This window comes from Ceratotherium simum, chromosome 5, assembly GCF_057802395.1.
Source record: "Ceratotherium simum simum isolate JZ-2026a chromosome 5, ASM5780239v1, whole genome shotgun sequence".
NCBI lineage: Eukaryota > Metazoa > Chordata > Mammalia > Perissodactyla > Rhinocerotidae > Ceratotherium > Ceratotherium simum.
Window position 1 is genome coordinate 89,266,286 of NC_141904.1, and position 20,257 is coordinate 89,286,542.

Sequence of the window (20,257 nt, forward strand, 5' to 3'; positions counted from 1 at the left end):
ACGTTTACTGAGCATCTACTGTGTGCCAGGTACAAAGGATTTGGTGATACAGAAGACAGACAAGCCGACATTTGGGTGGAGACTAGGATATAAATGCAAAAACTCCAAGTAGTGATAAGTGCTATGAAGAAAAACATGAGAAAGGGTTGGTGAAAGATGGGGGCAACCCTACTTCAGATGGGGTGTTTAGGGAGGGCTGCTCTGAGAGGGGCTTACTAAAGATTGGCGAGAAGGGACTGGGCCTGTGAAAGTCTGCGAACAGAGGGAACACAGCACAAAGGCACTGCCGTGGGGCCTGGCTCAGCTGTCCAGGGCATGGACGTCACAGGCAGGCAGTGAAGGGGAGCAGGCGGCAGGGCCAGGACCACGACAGACCTGGGCTGTGGGGAGGCAGTTGGATTTTATGCTAAATGTGATGGGAAGCCACCCGAGTGTTTCAGCAGGGGTGAGGAGGATTTGATGGAAGCTTTGAGAAAATCCTGGCCTCTGTGAAGATCTCGCAACAGGGAGACCCACTTCAAGGCTTTCTCGATGTTCGAGAGTAGATGGTGCAAAATGGGCAGGTCCAGATGCAGTGTAGATGTCAGAGGGTGCTCAGTCTCTCCCGACACTCTTTTTGAGGCTAGACAGCTCCTTTGGCTGTTTCCAGTGAGGCATGGTTCTGGGGCCCCGGCCTGGATGGACAGCCTTCTAATGGTTGTCTTCTGCACCCAGACAAGGGTGGCACATGTCCCAATGCCCGTCCCCATCCTGTGGCTTCTCTTTGGCCTTGCTCTCCCCTCCCCACGCCCGGCCAACTGGACAGATGAGGGGTCCAGTGGGACAAGAGCCCTGGACTGGGAATTAGACTCGGAGTGCAGTCGGCACACCGGGGCCCTCCCTGCCTCTCCTCTGGACCTGAGCTTCTCCATGTCACGTGGGGGTGGGGCAGATGGGCCAGCAAGACGGATTCCCGTTGGGCCCGAGTGGTCCCAAAGCATTCCTCAAGGGCCGCCTCTTTCAAGAAATATTACCTGATTAGAGGGGAGTGAAGGAAGGGAACACAGTTTTTGAGAGCCATTTATGTCAGGCTCTAGATGAGGTGCTGGTTGGGTTGGGTTTTTTCCTTTTCTCAAAGAAAACTGAGTTGGGCCTAGGGCCCAGGAGTTAGATTCGTTTCTAGATTCTCACCATTCAATGCTACACAAGACAAGGTCTTGGGGTAGGGGGACAGATATTAAGCAAGTAAATAAAAAATAACTCAGAGAAAACGTATGAGAAAAGGAATCAGGATGACAGGATTGAAGGAACTTGTGGAGATCAAGAGTTGGGGGGTTCCTGGAAGAGGGTTCAGGCCAGCTGGACAGCTGGCGCCACAGCCCAGCACACGGTGTGTCAGCGCAGGGTGTGCCTGACAGAGAGAGGCGGCCACAGGGAGGGCAGGAGCGCCGGGAGATCAAGTCACAGAGGTCTGCGGGGCCTGGGTGCTGCGGGGCCTCGTGGGGGAGTGACAGCTCTGGTTCACCTTGTAAAGGCTACTCGGACCGCCTCTAAGTGAAGGAAGGACTGGGTTGAGCTTGGGGAGGAAGGGGGAGGTGGCAGGGCAGAGGAAGCAGGGGACCAGACAGGAGAAGAAGATGGTGGTGTGGGCCAGGTGGCCGGCGGCCATCTGAAGAGGCAAGTCCCTCTGCTACACCCTACCTGATGTGGCCATAACGTCCCCCTTCTTCTGGTCCCCTCAGAGAATGGCCATTAGGGAGCAGGGTCGGGTTTGAGGTTGTGCGCCCCCTCTCAGGAGGAGATGTCTAGGGCAGCTATTAACCCGTGACTGACGAGGAGAACGTTTCAGGATCCCCAAGGTTGGACAAGCAAATAACCATGTGAATAAAATTCTGTGAGCCTTGCAAAGGTCACAGAAGGCTCTCCACCAGGCTTTTCAAAGGTGTCACAACCCCTGGGGGGGCCCTTGCTGTTCTACCTGTCAGCCCAAGGGTGCCGGGGCACAGACACTTTGAGTCGGGACCCGGGAGGGTCGGTGCTGTGACGGGAGACACAAGTGCACTGAGCTGGACCTGAGTGGGAATCCCACCTCATTCAGCCAACAAAGATTTACTGAGGGCCTACTATGTGCCAGGCCCTGTGCAGCAGTGAGGTAGACAGGGTCCCTGCTCTAGTGAGGGTGACAGGCCTGAGACAAGATAATTTCAGAAAGTGACAAGTGGTATAAAACAAAGTACTAGAAAGTGACGTGGGTGGGGCACCTTGAAATGGGGTCAACAGCAAGTGCTTCGCTGTCTTTTCCTGGCCAGGGATTATTGGAGATGGTACACCGTCTCTCTCGAGCCTCAGTTTCCTCATCTGGACAGTGGAGGAAGAAATGCCACCTCCCACAGGATGGTTCAGTTCCTGGCAAGTGGGCCGCGCTGCATGGTGCCCCCAGCTGTGTCTGCTGAGCGTTGGGCTGCAGGCTACTCTCACACCCTGTAGGGCTTTAACTTCTCCCCAGGAAGAATATCTCCACAAACGCAGGCTGCTTGTAAAGCGAGATAAAGCCAAGATGCCCATGAAGGATGCCAGTGCACACGCACTACACCGGCAACATCATCCATCTCTTCCTGACACAGTCTTGCACTCGGCTTGTCCTCAAAGGTCGTCTCCACTCGCCATGCAAAGATGAAGAATTTTCCTGATTTTTCTGGGTTTCCTGGTGCATACTCCTGGTTCCACTCCTCTTTGTTGTGCCTGCCCTGTTCAAATGACCTCCTCTGCCTTGGAACAACATCTCTCACTTCCTCTAGAATGCAGGAGAAGAAAGAATTATTGAGTCAATCAAACAGAAATACTTACCGAATACCTACTATGCGACAATCACTCTCCTGGTGCTGGAGATGGATTAAATAGGCAAGGCCCCTGTCCTCCCGGAGTTGTTGCCGAGGGGGCTGCTTCAAAATACCAGGAAACTCAGACCTCAACTGGCAATGGCTTCTTCCAAATAAGACCATTAAGTACTTGACATATGTCCTTCTGTTCAATCACACTTGACTTTAAGGAAGCCATTACCAATCAGATGCTAACTTTCCTGTGGTCAGAGAGCTGGTCCTTAAGCCAGGACCACACCCAGAGCTCCTTGTCCCCAGCTAGGGAGATGACCCCTCCATGTCTTTCACTTCTGTCAGTATGGGGCCTTGCATGCACGTGCCAGCAACCAACATGTGTGGAATAAGGAACGAGCAGAGGTAGTGAGTGAATGAATAGAGATTACAGAAGCTACAAGAAGGACGCGCGAAAAAAAGGTGGAATTGGATTCAGTGTCCAAGGATAGATAAATTTTGGAGAAAGGGATGAGGCTAAGAGCCCCCTAGGCATGGCCAAACGCCTAAAGGCAGGCCCTACAATGAGGAAAACTCTAGCATCTTCAAGGACCAGGGGCTGGACCAGGTGTGAAGGTGGGGGTGGCAATGAGAAAGAAGCCTTGGGGAACAAATAATAAGATGGCTTCAAGGCAGGACTCAGAAGTCAGACTCGGTTCCCCAAGGCACTGGGCAGCCATGAAAAGTTGCAGAGCAATGAAGTGCCAAGGTCAAAGGGGTGATAGAGAAAGGTCAAGGAGCAATGGTAGGACAGAAGAGACAGGAGAAAACCTGGGTGCAGAGAGAGGAGCCAGCTGAGGGATAGAGAGCTCCAGAGAGCGACACACAGGCAGAGACACCAACTAGGTGTTGGGTGGGGGGATGGCCAAGAGTGGAGGGCAGAGCGAGAGTCAACTGCGACGTGGGAGGCTTCAAGAATGAGGCAGTCTTTGTCCGATCCTGAGAAGCCAAGAGGCTGAGCAGATTCAATAGAAGAGAAATGCTAACTCTTGATTGGGATGTTCCATGTAAGACGAGCAGGCTGAAAGCTAACAGGTTCCAGCCCATGACCTACGGTGCAGCCCTATAAATCTCCTATCCCCTTGTAACATGAAACAAACCTCTGATGGTGTTTTTGCACTCCCAAGAAACAAGAGTTGCAAGAAGATATCTTTCTAGATGAAAAAGGCAGGACTTAAGACAACATGCACACTAGACTTGTTTTTATTTTTTATTTTTTTAAATATAAGTCAGTTTATTCAAGTAGTTTTATATACAGCATTTTATTTTATTTTTCCCCCCAAAGTCCCAGTAGATAGTTGTATGTCATAGCTGCACATCCTTCTAGTTGCTGTATGTGGGACGCAGCCTCAGCATGGCCAGAGAAGCCGTGCGTCAGTGAGCGCCTGGGATCCGAACCCGGGCCGCCAGCAGCTGAGTGCGTGCACTTAACCGCTAAGCCATGGGGCGGGCCCCTAGACTCGTGTTTATTAAAATTATGTATCCACATATAAAATGCACAGGGAAATGTTAGCAATGACTGTCTCTGGTCAGGCATCATGTGATTTTGATTTTTTTCTCCCTTGTGCTAGTCTATTTCTAAACTGTTTTACAAAGTGAACATACCCTGCTTTTACTAATGGAAGAAGATGATTTAACATGAGAGCCAGCGACGCCAGGCTTGGGATGGGGCTCGAGGAAGAGCAGGTGCTGTCATTTCAAGGACACTCACAGCAAAAGGCCCACGGGCCCTCCCTGCAGGGCCTAGAACACCCTTCCTCCTTCCTGGTCTGGCCGGCTGGTTCCATTTACCCTTCCAAACTTGGATCCCGTTGCCCTCCCCCAGGAAGCCTTCCTGATACACCCACCCCAGCACCACTGCTCCAATGTGAGCCCATCGCAGGGCAGATGTTTACCAGAAATTCTGGCTCAGCAGCTCTGGGGCAGGCCCTGGAATCTGCACTTAGGCGGCACTCCAAGTGCATCTGATGCAGGTGGTTTAGAGCCCACACTTTGAGGACATGGGTCTTTCCTTTGGTCCAAGTAAGAAAAGTCACCTTAAATCCCACTTTCCCACACAGGAACCCTTCAATGAGTAGTTTAGATATAAACCAGTGATTCTCAGCCTGGGGCGATTTTTGCTACCTGCCTCCCCCAGCCCCAGGGGACACTTGTCAGCATCTGCAGAAACTGTTGACCGGTCGCAGCTGGGAGCCTACCACTGGCGTCTAGTGGGTAGAGGTCAGGGGTGCTGCTAAACATCCTACAGAGCACAGGACAGCCCCCCACAACAAGGAATGGTCTGAACCAAAATGCCAGTGGTGCCCGGGGTAAGAAACCCTGGATATACATGAAAGAGTGAAAATCGGAAGCCCCAAGCCCCCAATTCAGAAAGGCTCCTGGAGAAGACAGGCTGGAAAACCGGAGAAAGCAGAGGTTTCCCAGTCACAGAAGACTGGGCTCTGACTCTGGCACTGGCACTCACCTCAAGCAAGCGACATCCTCACTGTAAGATGGGGATGACCGTACTTGCTGGAAGCGGCTGGCAACAGCAATGAGAGCGCCACACTCCATCAATTCCAAGATGCGCATGGCTTTTACCCCAACTTCTCTAAAGCTGGGATGAATCTTACGATTAACACCGTGGCATAGTTTAATTGGCAGCATTTTATTACAGTTTTTAAATTCTCTACAGACAGGGCACATCCTCCTCATTGCTTATGCCTGGGGGGACGGCGCCCATCACCCTGCCTCGGGGGCAGATGACCAGAGGAGGCAGGACCGTGAGGTCACCAGCTAGTTCAAGATGGACACGGGATTGAATTCAGCTGTCTAGCTTCAAAGCCTGGGTCTTTCCACTCCTCCCAGCTCTCTCCTTGGGAGTTCAAAAGGAGACTTCTGGCACTGATAAAATTTTTACACAAGTAAGAATCTAGAGGGTCTATAAGAAAATATTAACATGGTTGTCTCAGGATGGTGGGGTTTTGCAGTTTCCCTTTGTTTCCTCTCATTTTTTTCAGTGAATACACAATACTTGTCCAGGGAGACAGGCCAGTGGTGGGTGCTCACACTGGCGCTGCCCAGGGACAGGAGGTCCCAAAAGGTGGCAGAGGAGGAGGTGACGGCCACTGTGCACGCACACAACCCTGCTCACTCTCAGCCACAACTCCACCGCGTGGCACGTCCTAACACCCGTGCACATCCTGGAGGGATGATGGGTCACTGACACGGAAACCAATGTGTGCTCGGGAAACTCAGATGAAGGAAACGAGGGGACGCTGGCTTTTATCCCGTTACTGAAGAGAAGCCACGAGCCTCCAGAGACATTTCAAATAAAACACGAATACCTGACTTACCAAGAGCTCCTGCATCTTCCAAAAACCCAAACGTCTCTGATCAATACTTCCTAACTTTTTTCAAAATCTTCTCCTTAGTGTCCCAGAGCCTCAAAGTTATTCTGTGAAAATTTGTTTTCTTTAGTAACTCCTTTGTCATGTTAATGTTAAAAGTTTGGATCCATGACACCCAGACTTTGTCTCCTTCATGCCACGGCCTCACGGTCTGTGTAAAAGAACGACATCAAGAGACGTTCAGTGTGGAAGGCGAGGAGGATCAGCAGTGTGAGTTGAACCGCTGCCACCAGCCTCGCCCTTACTGGCAAGGAAGCCAGGCCCTGCTCTCCACCTGCTGACTTCTGTGCCTGTCTCTCTCCCAGCTCCCAGCTCACATCAGGAAATGGGTGTCATGGACCGGGCCCATCACACCTCTGGGCTCCTCGGTGAAAACAGAATCAAAGTAATTACCTGCAGATAGTGTGCCTTCCAATGACTTCCAAGCACCGATCCAGAGCCAGGCCACAGGCAAGAACATGCATGCATGTGGGTAGAGGGGTGTGCACACACGTGCACTCACACAAAGACATCACAAGAGCTCCAAAATCTTTTGAAACACCAAAGAAATTACTAGGTAAAAATAAATCGAAAGTCATGTAACTGGTATTATTAGGTCAGTGCAGATTCTCATTTAGTAGGTCGGGGGTGGGGCCCAAGAGCCTGCATTTCTATCAAGCTCCAGGGGAAGCAAACACACTTCATAGACTGACTATTAGACTCTATGCTATATGCAAGGCTACACACACACACACCTTTACTTCTGAATCCAGGAACACTTTGGCCACTGCTGGAAACAGCACAATGTCAACTTTTTTAGGCTCTCCATCATGCGGCAGAAGAAAATACTCAACGTGGTGGAAACGGCGGAGCTTTGCAGCAGGTTTGCCCGTTTTAGGGCATTTCTTACGTTTTTCAATCAAACTTGTACATTTTCCTTTATCACCTAGAAGATATAGATTTAATAATGAGTCTTGTTTTAACCTCACATGGAAAAGCAGACCTGTCTCCACAGTTCCCTGGAACCAAGAAAGAGCCCGGTGCTGTGGGAGGCCGCATACACCCATGCTGCTTGCCTGACTTGGGGGTAAGATGCAGGGCCAGTCCTCCCAGCCAGCAGAGTAGTGTTACCCAGCCCACCGACCCCATAAGCTAGTAACTGCAGCCCTGCTCAGAACAAGCCTGACATGTTCTCTTTAGCTTACAGGAAGCCACGATAAGAGGAGGGAGGAGGTGGCTGAGACATCCAGTCAAAACCATTTAACACCAGTTGAAGGCAACATGGCAGCCTGACTTGACCTGACAGAGACCCTGCAGCTCAATATACGCTCATTGTAATTCATTACCGTGCTACATAACACACCCACCAGCGCCATGACACTTTACAATTGCCAGGGCAACGGCAGGATATGATCAAATAAGGAAAGAAAAGAGGTGGCACCCTTGATCCCCAGGAAAGCCTGCCCAGTTCTCTGAAAACTATGAATTGTCTTCCCCTTCATTACCTGGACCCCTTATAACAGCTGCTTACGAGCCCCACGAGCTGAGAAGTTGATTTGTGAACCTGCTTCCCACTTCTCCATTCTTTGGCCATTGAATAAAAGCTTCTGCCATTGACTGCTCAGCTTCGGTTTCATTTCAAATCCGCAACTCCAAACAGAAAAGAACCCTCCAGGGAGGGGACAGATTGCAGGTACAAGGCCCACCCGTGGGTCCCTCCTTGGAGCTCCTCCGAATATGGGTTGGAAGTCACCAGAGTGAGGTCAATTTGGTAACAGTAGCAGGACTGGGATGGGACACCAGGGTGCAAAATTTCAGTGCATGACTCTGAGAGGGAGCATCTCCTTAAACTTTTCACCTTAGGCGATTCTGCCTCACCTGCCTCACCCTAGACAGTAAGAAGCTGGTTAAAGAAAAAAATCACGGCACAATGTGATTTGTGTAACAGCAGCAACATAAACAAGGTTCCGAGGTGCAACAGAGGAGGCAGGAGTAAACTCTGCCCGGGAGTGCTGGGAAAGCTGCCCAGGGGACCTCAGCAGAGTCTTGTAGGGGCAAAGCAGGCAGACCTTCCCCGCAGAGGGCAGAGGGATGTCTATTGCAGAACTGTAACAGAAAGAACTTGGAAACAACTTAAATGTCCACCAATAAGGGGTAGGATAAATTAGAGACAGACAATAGAACACCATATGGGTGTTTAAAACAAAACGGCCAAGTAAAAACAAGTATGCTCATATCCTCTAAGATACCTAAGACATACTGTCAAATTTTTGTAAAGCAAGTTGTAGAAGAGAATGTGTAGGATCTCATTTCTCTTAACTAAACAATTTATATAAACATTTATAAACAAACCCATAAATATTTAGGTATTGAAGGAAAAAACCTTGAACCTAGAATTCTATATCCAGCCAAAGACACGTCCTTCAAAGGTATTGGCGTGATAAAATCACTCCCAGGCAAGCAAAGTCTGCTCAAGTTTTGCTGCACAGAGATCTATTTTGTAAATGCCTTTGGAGGAAGTACCAGAACAAGAAAACAAGCCCAGCAGATGCTGCAAGAGATGTGAGGATCAAAGATGATCAAATAAGCACCGCTTTTCTTTTGGTTGGTATTTGCCAGATGTCTTTTTCCAGGATCTTTTGCTTGAAAGCAAAAGACCCAAGATAAAAAGCATCATTATGGATAGAGGAGGTCAGACATAATGACAAAAAGTTCAATTCACCAAGAAGATAGGTCAATTCTAAACATAATATACACCTGATCGATAGTGTCCAAAATAGCTGGGGCAGCAATCAAAGAACTACTAGTAGAAGCTGAAATTAATCATCATGGGGGGGCGGGGACAGTTCAAGGCGACAAAAGAAAAATCGTATCAAAAAGTGGAGTACTTTTCTCTGCCCCTCATCTTGGGCAACCACGTGACCCGCTTTGACCAATCAAACATTAGCAAGTGGGAGGTGCCCAGAGCCTTGAAGGATGCTTGGGTGACTGGGCTTGCCCTCTTGTGTGCCTCTGCCTTGCTATAATAAGAATGTGTCTGGGCCAGCCCACACATCCCGAGGAGGATGAGAGGCACATGAGCCCAACCTGGATCAGCCCAGTCGCTCATCCAGGAGAACAAGGGATTCCTGTTTGAAGCCACTGAACTGGGGAGCTAGTTTGGGTTCATTACACAGTATTTTTGTGGCTATAGCTAATTGATATACCTTTACACTCAGAGATTTTGCTTCAATACATCTGAGAATCTGTATTTTAAACAAGGAATTAAGTGATGCACAACCAGCTTTTGGGAAGCAATGCCTTAACCTCTCCATGGTTTATTCATCTGTAAAAGGCAGAAATAACACCACCTACTTCTTAGAGTTGTGGAGACGATTAAGTATGGGGAGCCCATACTACCACTTACTTGCCTGGCCCATAGAGGGCCCCCTAAACTTGCAATTTCTTTTCTGACCTCTGCTCCTGGGCATCAGCCACCCCACTTGGGGGAGCCAGTGGAGGGTGGAGGGAGCACAGGTGCCCTAAACTCCTGGGAGGAGGTCATTAGCACACCCTCTTTCTGCAGAGGGTGTGGGAATCTGCTCCAGCACTTACCGACATTCACCGGGAAGGCCAGGGAGATGCTGAAATGCCAGGGGATGACCCGGGGCACGTCAGAGTCGACAGTGCTGGCAGGCCCGTCTGAGGACTCGACGCTGCTGCACTGGTGGCCAGAACCTGACGCCTGCGCTCTGGCCTTCAGGTGCTCCTCCACGCCACCCTCGCTCCCGGACTGGTAAAAGCTGCCCGTGGAGACCATGGGCCCCATGCTGGCCCTGTCCTCGTCCTCCCACTCCCTGGAGCGCACTGACATGCTGCAGAGCACCCCCAGGCCCGGCACTCCTGGCTGGAAGAAAATAAGAGCACTGCTGTCAGGGCCCTCTGCTCCCAGGAGGTAAGCCTGCCTCTTTCCCCACCACCCACCCTCCTCATCCTCCTCCTCCTCCCTCCCTTCCTTTCCCTTCCCTTTTCCTGTTCTTTTTTTTTTTTTTTTTTTTTTAAAGATTTTATTTATTTTATTTTTTCCCCCCAAAGCCCCAGTAGATAGTTGTATGTCATAGCTGCACATCCTTCTAGTTGCTGTATGTGGGACTCGGCCTCAGGATGGACGGAGAAGTGGTGCCTCGATGCGCACCCGGGATCCGAACCCGGGCCACCAGCATCGCAGCGCGCGCATTTAACCACCAAGCCACAGGGCCGGCCCCCCTTATCCTCTTCTTGGTTGAACCGCCAAGGCCTCAGACGCTGCCTGACACACAGCAGGCAATCAATCAACTTCGAGAATGAAGGGATGACTCACAGAGAACAGTGGCTGTCAGGAATCATGATAATGAGCAACCCCAGTTTCTCCAGCTTGAGTCTCTGGCCTCCCCCCAGCCCCCGCTGCTCCTCCTTTCACAATCGGAAGTCAGTCATCTGGCACTTCTGGAATGCCTCCCCCAGGCGAGCGCGTTCCCCAGGAGCCACAAGGGGCGGGGGGAGAATCCCCAGAGCTTCCACTCAGAGAGGCCTCGGCGACCTGCGCCAAAGCACAGGACGCGTTTGCCATTTGGGGACAGGCAAAGCAGGCCAGGGGTCAACATGTGCAAGCGCCCGGTGAGGTCAAGGAGGGTGAGAACCCCCGAGCGAGACACGCACGGGCATTGAGTGCAGGGCTCAGGGCACAAGCTCAGGGTCCATGGAGGCGGAGCCCGGGCTAGACGGCCGGCTGGAGCGGCGGGGCGCGGGGTGGGGCCGCGCGGTCCTCTCAATGCGCCGGCGGTACCTGCGGGCGGATGCGCTGGGCAGCAGCCCGAGCTCAGGCCACGGCGTCAGGACACAGTCTGTCCTCGGGGCAGGGAGGCCAGTGGACCTGGCCATTCAACCAGGCTGTTGAACGGTTGCTAGGAGACGGGCGAGGCTCCGGCCCCGGGGGTCGGGGCTCCGGGGCGGGGCTTCCTGTCTCTGCCGCTGGTCTCAGACCAGTGCACAGGCAACGTCCGGCAAATAGGTGTATCCAAATCCGGAAACCAGCTGCCTTCATTGATCCACTCATTCATTGATCCACTCATTCATTGATCCACTCATTCATTCATCCACTCAATCTTTAAGGAATTTCCGCTCTGAACCTGAGCACCTATTATACGCCTGACCCTGACCTACAGAATGGAGAAGAGGGGTTGCTGGCTCCTCCCTGCGGCTCCATCAGCCCCCACCTCCCATTCTTAGATAAAGGCAAAGGAAACAATGGACTCCGCAAACTCAGATCACCCCACCCCAACCCACAGCTGTCTCATATAGACTTTCTGCTTCTGTCGCTGATGTCCTTCAGCTATCATGAGAATTCTGTTTAGTGATTGTGAGCCCCAACTCAGAGACGAGTAAACTGAGGCTTAGAGAGGTGCAGCGATTTGCCTGAGGTCACACAGCGATCATATGGCGGCACAGAATTGAAATCCAGGCGATCTGACTCCAAAGCCTGGGCTCGTCGGCAAACCGCCCCCTACCCTCCCCACCCCCCCCAAGGCAGCTGAGAGCCCTGGCTGCTGCTCCCGATGTAGGGGACCACAGAACACCCCAGGGGCTGGGCTGGAGGGACACACCGCAGACGTGACTGGAAAGAGGGGTCAGCAGCAGGCTTCACGGAGGAGGTGACAAAAGCCAAACTTTGAGGTTTGCCAGGAAGTGAAAGCAAGAGAAGGCATTCCAGGCAGAGGGAACAGCATATGCAAAGGCCCAGAGAGGTGAAAGAGCACCGCAAGTTGGAGGAAGGGATGATGAGGCTGGAGTGGTGGGCCCGGGGGTGCCCCAGTACATGGCTGGAGGGCAGGCAGGGCGCTAAGACTACGGGCAATGGGGAGCCATGTTAGATCTTCTGTTAAGGGAGAGCAGCTCCCCTCACCAGTAATTTGTTTGAGAGACTGGAAGCTGAGACTCCACACACACACTTAACTCTTGGGGACACTGAGGCTCTGGGCTGAGCTATGACCTACCCACGGTCAAAGAGCAAAGCTGTGGCACAGCTGGAGCTGAAAGCCAGGGCCCCGGCCTCCCAGTGCCCACCTCCCTAGACCACTCCCAGGGGCTAGGCCAGTGCTTTCCTGAATACTGCCCACTGACTGGGGCCCTCCAGTATTCCTCCGGTTCAATCAGTCTAAGAAAAACTGAGCCTGGAAGACAGCTGTGAGGCCAAGTCACCAAATGGCAGTGAGCCCCCTGGGGAGGAGGACTCAAACTCTCACCACTGAATGCCTTCACCACCCTGTCCATGCCGTGCCACCAGCAGCCTGGAGGCCACGGTCTATAAACTAGGAGGTGCCAAAAAGATGAACGCAGGGGTGGAAGAAGAAAAGGCTGCCGGTTACACCAGCTCCCACAAGGCCCCGTTAACAAGAGCAGGTCAGCAACGCCACCCTCCCTCGGACCGACCGCAGGCCTCCTGCTCCTCCTGCTGGCCTGAGCCTGCTTTCCCTCCAAAGGGTCCTTGATCATATTACCACCCAGGGCAGCAGCCAATCTCCCCAGCATCTCCTGTGGCAACAGGCTGGAGCTCAGCGTTGAGAGGCCATAGGTCTGGGATACAGGGCCAATGCCCGACCCTCGATATGCATCAGAATCACCCAGACGCATGTCAAAACTTCAATTCTGAGGCTTCAGTCCAGACCTGTGGAATTGACTCTCCAAGGGTGGAGCTTAGGAACCAGTAACAGATTGTATTTTCCAAAGACAGCCACCCCAGTAGATTCCCTCCCACATGCTCTTCTCACAGTGTGCTGTCGTTACGCCTCCCATCCAGTGGTGGGTCTAGTCCCCTCCCCTTGAACCCAGACAGACCTTTGTGACTGCCTCAGACAACAGAGAACAGCAAAAGTCACACCATGTGACTTCCAAGGCCAGGTCATACAAATACCATGTACTTCTGCCTTGTCATTTGGGGGCACTCACTCCAGGAATCCAGCCACCATGTTGTGAGGAAGCCCAAGCAGCCACATGGAAAGCCACATGTAAATGTTCTGGCCAACAGCCCCAGCTGAATACCCAGCCGAGTGCCATCCTCAACCACCAGATATGTGCGAGTGCCAGACTTGATTCCGAAGAATGACTCCAAACTATTCCAGCCCCCAGCCTTCAAACCACCCTGGCTGACACCGTGTGTAGCAGAAACCAGCTGTCTCCACCATGCCCTGCCAAATTGCAGATTTATCAAAGTAAATTATTGTTGTCTTAAGCCACTAAGTTTTGCAATGATTTGTTGCACAATTATAAATAACTGAACAGAACCCATATTTTAAAAAGCTGCCTCCACCAAGATTCCATTGCACAGCCAAGATATGGAACCACTGCCCTGAGAGAGGTGGTGTCCAGGTCAAGACCCAGGGCATCATGGGATGGAATGAGAGCAAGGTCATGGAATGAGTGCCACCTGGTACTCAGGTGTGAGAGGTGGGTCCACAAACTTCAGGGCTGGAAAAGTCAAAGGAAAGGAAAGGGGGCATAAGTTTCAGTTGTCTATTGCATAACAAACTATCCCAAAACTTAGTGGCATAAAACAACAGCCACTTGTTATTTCTCACAATGCTATGGATCAGCTGGGTGGTTCTTCTCTGGTGTCATTTGGGCTCACTCACTGGGCTATACTCATCTGGAGGGTCAACAGGGCTGGAAGGTCCCAAATGACTACACTCACATGTCTAGCATTTGGGGCACCCCTGTTCCCCTCCATGTGGCCCCTCATCCTCCACCAGGCTGGAGTGGCTTCCTCAGATGCATTCTCAGGACAGGGTTCCAAGAGGGCAAAGGTGGAAGCTGCAAGGTCCCTTGAAGCCTAGGCTTGGAACTGGCACAGCGTCACTTTTGCCATACTCCATTGACTAGAGCATGTCCCAAGGGCCAGCCCAGATTCAAGAGGATGAAGAACAGACTCCACCTCTGCATAGGAGGAAGGGCCAAGTCACATTGCAAAGGGGCCTCCCATGGACAGGAGCAGTCTGAGGGCAATCTATCACTGGTTCCTTCTTCCTCCCATGGTGGGGCAGCCCCAAAGCTTCCATCAGCACCTAGAGGGCTTTCTGAAGTTATCCAAGACTCTGGCAGTTGGAAGCATACTGGGAAACAGCTCCACCCATCTTCTTGCCACTCTAACCTAGCCAAAGCAGACTCTCTTTTTTAACAGGTTTACTGAGGTATCCTTTACATCATAAAACTCACCTACTTTAACTGTAGAATTCAATGATTTTTAGTAACTTTACCAAGTGATGAAATCATCACCATAAATAAGTTGTAGAACATTGTCATCTCCCTAATAAGACCCTTCATGCACATTTACAATTAATCTCTGTTCCCACCCCCAGCCCCAGGCAACCACTAATCTACTTTGTCTCTAAAAATTTGCCTTTTCTGGACATTTCATATAAATGGAGTCATCTAATACATGGTCTGGCTTTGTGACTGGCCTCTTTCACTTAGCATAATGTTTCTGAGGTTCATTCACATGGTAGCATTTATCAGTACTTCATTCCTTTTCATGGGTGAATACTATTCCATTGTATGCCATACCACACTTTGTCTATCCATTCATCAGTTAATGGACGTTGAGGTTGGACATTTGTGAAAAATGCTGCTATGAACATTCACATGCAAGTCTCCACGTGGACAGATGTTTTCATTTGTCGTGGGTAGACACCGAGGAGTGAAATAGCTAGGTCACGTGGTAGTTTTATGCTTATCTTTTTGAGAAACTGCCAAACTGTTTTCCAAAGTGGTTGTACCATTTCACATTCCCACCAGCAACCTGTGAGAGTTCCTGTTTTTCCACATCCTGGAAAACACTTATTGTCCATCTTAGTAGAGCCATTCTCATGAGGGTGAAATAGTAGCGCACTGTGGTTCTGTTTTGCATTTCCCTAATGACTAATGATACTGAGATCTTTTCATGTGCTTATTGGCCACCCAGAGATCTTCTTTGGTGAAATGTCTGTTCCTATCTTTCACCCACTTTTTGATTGAATTGTTTGTCTTCTTATTGAGTTGTAGGAGTTCTTTGTAAATTCTGAATATGACTCCGTTTTGGGCATATGTTTTGTAAATATTTCCTCCCAGTGTCTTGCTTGTCCTTTCATTTTCTTAATGGTGTTTTTACCATTGTACTTTGAAGTGCAAAAGTTTCGAATTTCGATGAGGTCCAATTTATCGATTTTTTCTTTTTTGGACCATGCATTTGGTGTTGTAGCTAAGAAATCTTGGCCTAACTCAGGCCCATTTTTAACAGAGAGAAGTAAAACTTGGCGTCTGAACACTAAGCAGATCCACTAAGACTCCTAACAATATAAAAAAGCTTTGACACTAAAAATGATGGCCTGAGAACATTCCCAGACACTCCCGAGGACTGCACAGAATGACACAAACTTTCTGAAAAACAGTTTGACAAAATCAAGAGCTTATAAAATGTTCATACCCCTTAACCAAGCAATAAATCACTCAGGATACAGAACCAACAGTGTTGGAGAAAAACTGCAAACCACCTCCATGTGCATCTGTGGGGGGTGATGAAGCACCTCGCAGTCCGGTCATAAGAGGGAGAATGGAGCAGCCCGCAAGAACGTCTGCAAAGCAGTGTTAATGATGGCGCAGCTGTTTAGGAAGCATGGTGGATGTGCAAAGAAAGATCCAGACAGCAGCATTTCAACTGTGTTTCTTTGTCAGGTTTAATGAGGTACAATTCGCGTCCTATAAAATTCACCCTTTTTAAGTATTTTGGCAGATGTATACAGTCATGTAACCACCACCCCAATGAAGACAGAATATTTCCATTACCCCTCAACGTTCTTTCATGCTCAAGTGCATGGAAAAGCTCTGGAAAGAAATACATCAGAAGTACCCTGTGGTCCCCGTTTGATGACACAATGGTGGATTATTTTTGCTTTTTAGCATTTTTCTGGGCTATGTAAAGACACTTTGAACAATATACTATTTGAAATGGCTCAAAAAAGACTGAACTGACTTCAGAAAATCATTTCTTTGCCGGGGCCTTTGCTCTCCCCACGTAGACCCACCCCCACCCCCAGCTCAGATGAAAGAGCACAGGGGACCTCTCAGTTTGCTCACTTCGAACCTTATACAAAAACCTTGTGGGCCCAACTGGAATGGTTTCAGAGGCGCCTGGTAACACTGCCCCACAGACAGACAGGCCTGACAGCGCACCATTATAAACTCTGACTTGCCCGGCCCCCGCTGAGCTGCAGGGGGTCAAGGCTGGGCAATGGCTGCATGGCAAGATATTTAAAGACTTTCTTTTCAATACTGACTGGCCCAGGAAAGTTGCTGTTCAAAGGATCCCTTCCCCAGAAGCAGTCGCACCTGCAGCGGCGGGGTAGGGTGAGCGCTGCAGGCTTACCTGGGCTGCCAGCTCTCAGCATTAACGTGAAATCAAATCCAATTCTTAGTCCAGAGCCCACTCCCAGAGTCCTGTTCTAAATGCACACAGCAAACCCCAAGGCGTTGGGGCTCTGGGCCCAGAAGCTCTTATGGTCCAGCTGTGGATCCAACCAACTATCAACATTTGGAGTCTCGCTGACTCCAACATCGCTGGGCGAAAGGATGCCAGAATCCCACCGATGCCAACTAGGGGGGGTTTCCCTTTCAATGCAGTGAGTTCATTTCTACATGTGTGTTCATCCAAACCAAGATTATTAGTGCCTCCTTTATGCCAGGCCCCGTGCTGTGCTCTAGGGGGCACCAGGTCCCTGGCTTTGTGAAGCTCGGACCTCATGGGAGGCCCCCAAATAAATGGCAGTGTGGTGCAATGGCTGCTTTTATTTTATTTTTTAAATTTTTTTTGTGAGGAAGATCAGCCCTGAGCTAACGTCCAATGCCAATCCCTCTCTTTTTTCCTGAGGAAGATTGGCCTTGGGCTAACATCCATGCCCATCTTCCTCTACTTTATATGGGACGCCGCCACAGCATGGCTTGACAAGCGGTGCGTCGGCATGCCCAGGATCCAAACCTGCGAACCCCGGGCCGCTGAAGCAGAGCGCACGCACTTAACCACTGCGCCACTAGGCCAGCCCTATTGGCTGCTTTTAAAAAATACAAATTAAAAAAGTACACGGGGGCCAGGCTAGTGGCATAGCAGTTAAGTTCACGTGCTCCACTTTGGCAGCCTGGCGTTTGCAGGTTCAGATCCCGGGCGCCAACTTACGCATCACTTATCAAGCCATGCTGTGGCAGGTGTCCCACATACAAACTAGAGGAAGATGGGCATGGATATTAGCCCAGGGCCAATCTTCCCCAGCAAAAAAGAGGAGGATTGGCAACAGATGTTAGCTCAGGGCTAATCTTCCTCACCAAAAAAAACAAAAACAAAAACATATCATCTGTAGGCAAAGAAAGCATGTGGAAGGCAACACAGCACACCATTCCCATGGTGACCGTGGGAAGGTGGCTGAGATGGGAGCTGGAGATCTTCTTTCAGTGTGCCAGATGCCATTCTAGGTGAACAAGCAGACAAATATCCCTACCCTCATAGCTGACAGCTTACTACAGGGAGACAGACAATACACACAGGCAAGATAGAATCTGTTAGAGGTTCAGAGTCCTGGTGATGTCACCAAAGACCTCACTGAGGAGGTGATGTTGGAGCAAAGGACTTGGAGGTGAGAGGGTGGGCTGTAAACATCTGGGGGAAGCAGATGCAAAGACCCTGAGGTGAGTCAGAAGAACAGCAAGGAGGTTGGGGAGGGAGGCGGTGGCGGTAACTGAGAGGTTACTGGGGAGTGCGGTGCCGCCTGTGCCAGGCCGTGGAGCTCTAGTCCCTGTGAGAGAAAAACAATTAGGGGGTCCTCTGCACAGGAGGGGATCCTCTGGCTGTGGAGAACAGACATAGGAGTTCAGGGGCAGTTCTTGGGAGAAGCCTATTGCAATAATACAGGTGAGAGATGCTGGGGGCCTGGCCCAGGGAGGTAACAGTGGAGCAGGGAGAAAGAGTCAGACTCAGGATACGTTCCGAAGGCAGAGCGCTGGGCAGCCTGACAGCCTGGAGGTGGGGGGTGAAAATGAGAGAAGAGTCCAAGCTGGCAGGGATTTGCTGAGGAAGGCTGGAGGCACCGTGAGCTGAGATGGAGGCAGCCGGTGGGTGAGCAGGAGTCCTAGACCGAGAACATCTGTATTACTTTATGCATCAAGAAACACATGGCTGGTAGGAATGAAAATGGTACAGCCACTTTGGAAAACAGCAGTTCCTCAAAAAGTTAAACAGAATGACTGTACAAGCAGCAATCCCACTCCCAGGTATATATCCAAGAGAAATGAATGCATGTGAACACACAAAACAAAGCCAAAAAGTAGAAACAACCCAAATGTCCATCAACTGATGAATGGATACACAAAATGTGGTCTCTCCATGCAATGGAATATTATTCAGCCATAAAAAGGAATGAAGTACTGATACATTCTACAGCATGCATGAACCTTGAAAACATTGTTAATCTTTTCAAAAAGGAGCCAGTCACAAAACACCATACATTGTATGATCCCATTTATATGAGATGTCCAGAATAGACAAATCCATAGAAAAAGAAAGTAGTGGTTGCCTAGGGGTGGGGGTTGGGAGCAGAAGGTGGAACGGGGGAGGAGGGTGGGCTAACTAGCACAAGGTTTTTTGGGGGGGTGGGTGATGAAAATGTTCTAACATTAGACTGTGGTGATAGTTAAATACTCTATAAATACAATAAACCCATTTGTTTATACACCTTAAATGGGTGAACTTTGTGGTTTGTAAATGCAAATAAAGCATGTCCTCTCCTAAAAAAAAGAAAAGAAAGAGAAGAAACAACTAAAAACATCGCCTTGCAGAAAAGGGAAATGTTCCAGTGAAAGCCGAACATGTCGGATCCCCAGGAATAACCATGGAATCAGTCTGTGACTCCTCCCATCTTTTCCTATGCACTTACATACACGTCCTCATAGAAAATATTTCATACTGTTTTGTGGGGTTTTGTTGTTATCGTTATGTAAGTACGAACATTGCACATAATATGCTGCAACTTGTTTTTCCTCACTCATCCTTTTTTGGTGATTCATCCTGGCTGATGTACTGACAGGCGCCAGGTTATCTCCAGTTTCTCACTGTTATAAACAATGATGCAATGAGCATCCTGTGCACGTGTGTTTTTCTAAGGTAGAAGCCAAGAAGTGGAATTCATGTAAAACTTTTTGTCAAATTGCTATTACTCTTACAATTTTAATAAAATGTATGTCCAAAATGGTTGGGGAGGAGCATCTAACTCCTTCTTGGCAGAGGTGTACCTTGGACAAAGTCTTCAAGAATGAGTAGGAATTTGCCAAATGGACAAAGTACTGATTCTGGGATACTGCAGCAGAGAAGACAGGGTTTTAGTGCTTTTTCAAATTCCAAGATTTAACATTTAAATTCCTAGAGTTATAACAAGGCCAGACTCGCCCATCTTATAGCCGAAGACAGTGGAAGCAAGTCCGCCTCTTGCTCCCACGTGGCTGGATAACCGTTCCCAGTGCAGGTAACAGGTGCACGACATCTCTACACCTCTCTTGTGAAAAAGAAAGGAAAAACAGCCTAGCACTCACCTGAGAAGCTGGTTTTTCTTTCACCTTCCAGAAATGTGTTCTAAGGCACCAGAGAAAATGTTGGCCAAACAGCAACCTGTTTAGTCTAACTCCAGCTCAGAGATGGAATTCAGGTGGCATCGCCAACTCACCATCCCCAGGCACAAAGGTGGGGACGGAAAGACCACGACTTCGCTATCCCCGCCCTCTCCCCAACACACACAGAGCCTAGAGAGCCAGGGTCCACCTGAGATCGGATTCTCACCAGCGGAATGTCCCTAACGCAGCCCCTTCACTTCTCTCAGCCTGTTTCTCCTCTGCTCTAGTTATCACGTGAGGCTCTTGGACCATCTATCGTGGAGCGAGATGTGGGTTGGGCAATCCAGTAGCTGAATTTAAGGGAAGGGGGAATTCGCACCTACGGGGTAAAGGACGGCGGGTGCA

General features: G+C 50.0%; 1 protein-coding gene across 1 annotated transcript; it reads right to left on the reverse strand.

Annotated features, from left to right (window-relative positions):
* Positions 1–1,028: 1,028 nt before the first annotated feature.
* Positions 1,029–10,112, reverse strand: LOC101391464 (cilia and flagella associated protein 92 (putative)). Its single transcript, XM_087431590.1, has 3 exons — positions 9,812–10,112; positions 6,973–7,163; positions 1,029–2,773 (listed from the first exon to the last, which is right to left on the reverse strand). Exons 1-3 carry the CDS (start codon positions 10,068–10,070, stop codon positions 2,765–2,767), a joined length of 459 nt encoding a protein of 152 aa, XP_087287716.1. The 5' UTR covers positions 10,071–10,112; the 3' UTR covers positions 1,029–2,764.
* Between the last annotated feature and the right edge of the window lie 10,145 nt (positions 10,113–20,257).

Bases quoted from the DNA above. Each gene is read 5' to 3' on its own strand.
- LOC101391464 (XM_087431590.1), bottom strand. From the start codon at position 10,070: ATGTCAGTGCGCTCCAGGGAGTGGGAGGACGAGGACAGGGCCAGCATG. The intron at 7,164-9,811 runs GTAAGTGCTGGA...TATATCTTCTAG, and splicing joins GGCCTTCCCGGTGAATGTCG to GTGATAAAGGAAAATGTACA.